The sequence below is a fragment of the Dendrobates tinctorius genome, unplaced genomic scaffold (genome assembly GCF_039654945.1).
Source record: "Dendrobates tinctorius isolate UK_male_01 unplaced genomic scaffold, ASM3965494v1 ptg000059l, whole genome shotgun sequence".
NCBI classification, from domain to species: Eukaryota; Metazoa; Chordata; class Amphibia; order Anura; family Dendrobatidae; genus Dendrobates; species Dendrobates tinctorius.
In genome coordinates this window covers 21,273,892-21,280,207 of record NW_027361727.1, presented here as the reverse complement: position 1 = coordinate 21,280,207, position 6,316 = coordinate 21,273,892, and the positions used below count along the sequence as shown (strand labels likewise).

Sequence of the window (6,316 nt, the reverse complement as noted above, 5' to 3'; positions counted from 1 at the left end):
ACGAGGTTCTGCAGCAGCTGAGGTGTGCATTACGAGGTTCTGCAGCAGCTGAGGTGTGCATTACGAGGTTCTGCAGCAGCTGAGGTGTGCATTACCAGATCTAGAGACCACTGCACACTTTCTCAGGGTCCGTTAACTATAATGTCAGCATCTGACGGTGATGAAACAAGTCCTCCCTGTACAGAATGGTTACGGAGAGTCACAGCAGCTGCAAGTACACTGACAAATTCTTCATAGCACAAGTCAGTCGCTCATGTGTCTCCCATCTGACAGCTGCTCTGAGCTTTGGAGCGAGGACGGCTGAGGGCAGCAGGGGCACTCTACACCACTCATACCAGCCCCATGGGTGAGTCACTCCCTAAATGTAAGGGCATGCTCGGGATGTGAGCATTGCTGGTGACTCCTCTCAGTGCAAGGTAATGCTGCCCAGGAAGGCAACATGAGGAATGACTCCCATCGGAGTAATACTGACTATTCCTGTTACATGGGGCTCGGGCTGTGCATCACTCATCCAAATATCCCCAAAGGGCCATGATGAGAGACCGGCAATGTAGGCCCTCGCCTAGGGCGTCATAAAGGAAGGATTGCAGCTTAGCATCAGCAATGCCTTTAGGTCTGTGCACCCTGTGCCCACACTGCTGATCACAGACTGGGTTTATATATAAAGGGCTGACATTATACGCCCGAGGCCTCTGTCCACAATGGCCTCCCTGTACCTGCAGCGCTGACAAACAACAACTTCTTGTTTGCAGTGCAATCTTAGACAATGGGCGACCTGTGATTCTCCGCAGCACCTTCATCAAGGTCAAATGCAACATGCCTGGGAAAACTCCGACTGGAACCAAACCCTAACCCCCGCACCCCTGAATGAAGGAGCTGCTGGCGGGTGACACCGTCTAGGTGATGTTGTATTGCAGCTGTTGCCCACGTCCTCCTTAACTGAGAGGGTTTCACCCATCTTCTCTACCTGCCCAAGTACCACAATGGCAAATCATTGGTGCGACCTGTACGGCTGCAAGAGGTAAGGGGGCCACTACCACCCCCCAAGGTATTGACCGGCAAAGGACCCTTATATTGTTCCTGCCCAGGGGCCCCGTTCTGTCCGAGTCTGCCAGTGCCACAATATATTGTCCGTTTGCACAGAAATCAACTAGAAAATATACTGCAAAGATGCATATTTGGTAGACTGAACAGATGCAGCAGAGCTGAATTTGTCATTCATGAGTTAAACATACATTATATGAATATATGGAAGCAGTGGTACGGCTGTAGGCGCTTACCCCCAACATTGATGATATTTTTTTGTACAGATCCTGTGTAATCAGGCTGCAGGGGCACACGCACGGACACATGCACCCAAGCACTGGGATCCCAGGCAGCTTTTGCAGCACTTTGTGCATGGGTGTATTTGTCGGCTCTGCTACATCTATGTAGTATGTGCGGCCTGCTCTTCTCCCCGCCTGTGTGATATCATTTAGCAGGGGAGTAATGAAGAGCGCTACTCTCCGCAGTGCGACCTTGTGCGGGGGAACATTTCAGGTTTGCAGAAGAAAAGGTTGCTGAGTTTCCGTCACATTGGCGGCAGAGTTGGATCTTTACCTTGTGAGATTTTGCGCTCTGTGTTTGTCACAGTATAATAAGATCCTTTGTAATGTGAATGGCGGCAGACGTCACTTATCTGTCAAGAGAGGAAAGTGTGCACGATGTGCCCTCGGTATAAGAGCATCAGCCTCATGGTATCATAGGAAATTCTTGGTACCCATCACTTCACCAAACTTCTTCCATAGTCTATGGTGAATTGTAAATCCCGCTTAGTCTTTTCCAAGTTATATCTGTTCCCGGAAAAGCTGGATTGCAATCAATTTGCTCACTATTAGGCCATGTGCACACTATCAGTATTTGTAAGCCAAAACCAAGAGTGGAACAATCATAATAACACGTCACCACTTCTGTATTTATCACCCACTCCTAATTTTGGCTTACAAACAGGGGAGCAACGATCATAGAGAATGTGACTGCGGCCATCCCGCTGGAGTGGAGCCCACCGACTCTAGCGTCTACTACCCCTGGTCAAGCATTCAGCTGAAATGGATCGCAGATCAGAAAACCCTCCGGCTCTCTGGCCAATGAGAGGCCGGCAGCTGGCGTCAGCATGCCAGGCATTGGTGTTGCATGGCAGTTACGCCATACATTGCCATAGCGGGCACGCCGCTCTTAGTTTGCGGCTGCAGAAGAGGATGCTGCTTATTGCGGGAGTGGAGGAAGGTGAGAAAAAGGATTTTTGTTTTTTTGTTCATGCAGAGGCAGATGGGGGGATATATATACCAGATATAGCCCAGGATTGGATATATATAATCAGTAAGGGGCCCAGGTTGAAGGACATATATACCAAGGACACCGTTCTCTCCTGGTTCTCCTCCTATCTCTCCGACCGCTCCTTTACTGTATCTTTTGCCGGTTCCTCCTCCTCTCATCTTCCCCTTACTGTTGGGGTTCCTCAAGGATCAGTTCTAGGCCCCCTCCTCTTCTCCTTGTACACTGCCCCTATTGGTCAAACAATCAGTAGATTTGGTTTCCAGTACCATCTCTATGCTGATGACACCCAATTATACGCTTCTTCTCCTGACATCACGCCAGCCTTTCTAGAAAACACCGGCGATTGTCTAAACGCTGTGTCTAATATCATGTCCTCACTATATCTGAAACTGAACCTGTCAAAGACTGAACTCCTTGTGTTTCCTCCCTCTACTAATGCACCTATACCCGACATTGCCATTTCCGTGTGTGGTTCCACTATTACTCCCCAGCAACAGGCCCGCTGTCTTGGGGTCATACTTGATTCCGAGCTTTCCTTTGCCCCCCACATTCGATCACTGGCTCGCTCTTGTCATCTGCACCTCAAAAACATTTCTAGAATTCGACCTTTTCTTACTTTTGACTCCACAAAAACTCTTACTGTTTCCCTTATTCATTCTCGTCTGGACTATTGTAACTCTCTTCTAATCGGTCTCCCTCTTACCAAACTCTCCCCCCTCCAATCTGTCTTGAATGCTGCTGCCAGGATCATATTCCTCACCAATCGTTACACCGATGCCTCTACCTTGTGCCAGTCATTACACTGGCTACCCATCCACTCCAGAATTCAGTATAAACTTATTACCCTCACCCACAAAGCCCTCTATGGCTCAGAACCACCCTACATCTCCTCCTTTGTTTCAGTATACCACCCTACCCGCGCCCTCCGTTCTGCTGATGACCTGAGGTTATCATCCTCAATAATCAGAACCTCCCACTCCCGTCTCCAAGACTTTACATGTGCTGCGCCAATTCTTTGGAATGCACTTCCTAGGTCAATACGATTAGTCCCCACAATTTTAAGCATGCCCTGAAAATGCATTTATTCAGACTGGCCTACCGCCTCAACACATTAACCTAATCTATCCCTGTGTGGCACAGCCAAAAGTTTCCCCATAACCAGGTTCCCCACATCATGTTCCCACATGCTTTATGCATCCATTAGCCCTCTGTGTCTGTACTGTTACACACTTAACATTATGGCTGGTCCATACAATCAGGGCAACTGTTACCACCCACCTTTCGTGTCTCCCTCTTTCCTCATAGACTGTAAGCTTGCGAGCAGGGCCCTCACTCCTCTTGGTATTTGTTATAATCTACGTGATTATTGTTATGCTGTAATGTCTATCGTCTGTACAAATCCCCTCTGAAATGTAAAGTGCTGCGGAATATGTCGGAGCTATAGAAATAAAAATGATCATATTATTATTCTATTATACCAGGAAGGGGCCCAGCATGAGGGGCATATATACCAGATATAGCCCCAGATTGGTGATATATAGAACAGGAAGGGGCCCAGGATCGGGGACATGTATGCCAGGGTTGGGGACATATACCACAGGAAGGGGCCCAGCATGAGGGGCATATATACCAGATATAGCCCCAGATTGGTGATATATAGAACAGGAAGGGGCCCAGGATAGGGGACATGTATGCCAGGGTTGGGGACATATACCACAGGAAGGGGCCCAGCATGAGGGGCATATATACCAGATATAGCCCCAGATTGGGGATATATAGAACAGGAAGGGGCCCAGGATAGGGGACATGTATGCCAGGGTTGGGGACATATACCACAGGAAGGGGCCCAGCATGAGGGGCATATATACCACAGGAAGGGGCCCAGCATGAGGGGCATATATACCAGATATAGCCCCAGATTGGTGATATATAGAACAGGAAGGGGCCCCGGATGGGGGACATGTATGCCAGGGTTGGGGACATATATACCAGGAAGGGGGACATTACTTAATGAAGGGGGGAAATGCAGTGATCACATATAGGCTTTAGACCGCTATGAGCCCATAGCTTTGACCAACATGCAGGAGGAGGGGGAACACTGATGTAAGATACTGAAGGTGTGAACGTGGCCTTATGACTGGTTCTGTGACGCAGCTTGACTAAGCAGTCCCAAAAAAGTGTGTGTAGGGGGAGAAAAAAACAAAAAAACAAACTACTCCACAAAGGGACTTGCAGAGAAAATGGGTCACAAGTGATGCATTTCCTATAAGAGGGACCTGACAGTAATGGATGGAAAACTGGGTGTCTCTTGGGGTCGGGAAATCACCCAGTGTTGGAAAAAAGTTGCATAGACTCAGTCCAGGAACGTCACTGGAGGCTGCAAACTCCCAGCTTACAAGGAGAGAGCTGTCATCATCAGGACTGAGAGTGGGAGGGGAAGACTTATAAAGGCAAGGGGGAGAGACAGCCAGGAGCAAAGAGAGACAGCAGCAGCAGGACTGGCAGCAGAGGGTCCTGGATCTCCCCCTGCACAGTGCCCACTGCAGAGCCCACTGCACCCCAGGGGGTGAATCAGCCCTGATCATCACACTGCCACCATGTCTTCAGCAGTCATGTCCGCCAAGCAGCCAGAGTCCCTGGGTATGTGCTCCACTTACCAGCCTGCCATCCCACATTACACCGGTGCCATAGAGGAATACCCACAGCCCATCCAGCCCAGACCCCAGAGGGGCAAAGGCAAACTGAGGAGACCCAGGCAGAGCAGATTCAAGACTCAGCCTGTAACCTTTGATGAGATCCAGGAGGTGGAAGAAGAAGGGTTATCCCCCACAGAGGAGGAGAAAGCAAGAAAGTCCTTCCTGCAATCCCTGGAGAGTCTCAGGAGAAGCTCCCACAACATGCACCACCAGAGGGACAAGCTGAGCAGCTCCAAACTGAGGCACAGCCTGGACTCCAGTGACTCTGACTCCACACTGTGACTGCACTGCACCCTATCTGCCCATAGGACAAACAAATGGTTAATCTATTGCCCCCTGCTGCAAGACTCTGCTTCTCAGTGCAAGCTTTGCTGGGGACCACTAGAGGGCGCCGCAGGTATGAGCCAGCCCTGCACCTGACTGCATAGACTGATGCTGGCATGGACTGCATTGTGCCTGTACATTGCAATGGACTGACAAGTGAACTAGGACTGCACAGGAACGAGTTAACCTTTTTTTTTTTTTTTTGTTGGCCTGTTGCATCACCTGTGAGATGGACCCTCGGATCAGATGTTAATTATATCCAGAATTTATGGGGAGAAAGTTTGAGGATCATGGATCTGCCCTATAGCCCCTCCTGACCAGATATTTACACTCTAAGAAGGGGTTAAATTTTTATTTTTGATGCGAGATGATATAAATGTATAATATATGGACACTATTTATTTTTGCACTTTCACTGCTCTTTGCCTTGTTACATCTCTATTTGTATAAAGTTCTATATTTACAATTATTACTATTTTAAATAAACACAATTGCAAAGTCTCTTCCTGTGAAGTTCATGAAGCTGCAGGTTATGGGGGCACTAATGTCCAGGATTGGCGCATGCTTAGTAATGTGTTCACGGAGACTCCCCCCCCCCCCCCCCCCCCCCCCGTGTGTGTGTGTGTGTGTGTGTGTGTGTGTGTATATATATATAATCTTTTATTTTTATTTTTCTTAAATATTCCCTAATTTTATAAAATAGTATATACAATTCTTGCTTTATTGTGTCTGTAAGGGCTCATTCATTAACTGCCAGTGTACCATCCATAGGCAAAACGGGCAGTACACGGACCGCACGCTGACCAATGTAGGAAACGTGGATTGATGGTCTGCATGTTTATTAATAATAATATTATAATAATAATTCAGCCTGCACTAATTTGATTTATATTTCAGATCAGACTTGCAAAGTCATAGTCGCTGGGTGCGCAGTACAAGGGTCACATACAGATTACCATCCGTTTCTCGTGTTTTTCATG

General features: G+C 48.1%; 1 protein-coding gene across 1 annotated transcript; it reads left to right on the top strand.

The window, feature by feature from the left end:
* Positions 1-4,762: 4,762 nt before the first annotated feature.
* Positions 4,763-5,837, top strand: CUNH11orf96 (chromosome unknown C11orf96 homolog). The gene has a single exon (XM_073578551.1). It carries the CDS (start codon positions 4,914-4,916, stop codon positions 5,292-5,294), a length of 381 nt encoding a protein of 126 aa, XP_073434652.1. The 5' UTR covers positions 4,763-4,913; the 3' UTR covers positions 5,295-5,837.
* The last annotated feature ends 479 nt before the right edge of the window (positions 5,838-6,316 follow it).

Excerpts from the sequence above, each read along its gene's own strand:
- CUNH11orf96 (XM_073578551.1), top strand. The coding sequence starts at position 4,914 with ATGTCTTCAGCAGTCATGTCCGCCAAGCAGCCAGAGTCCCTGGGTATG.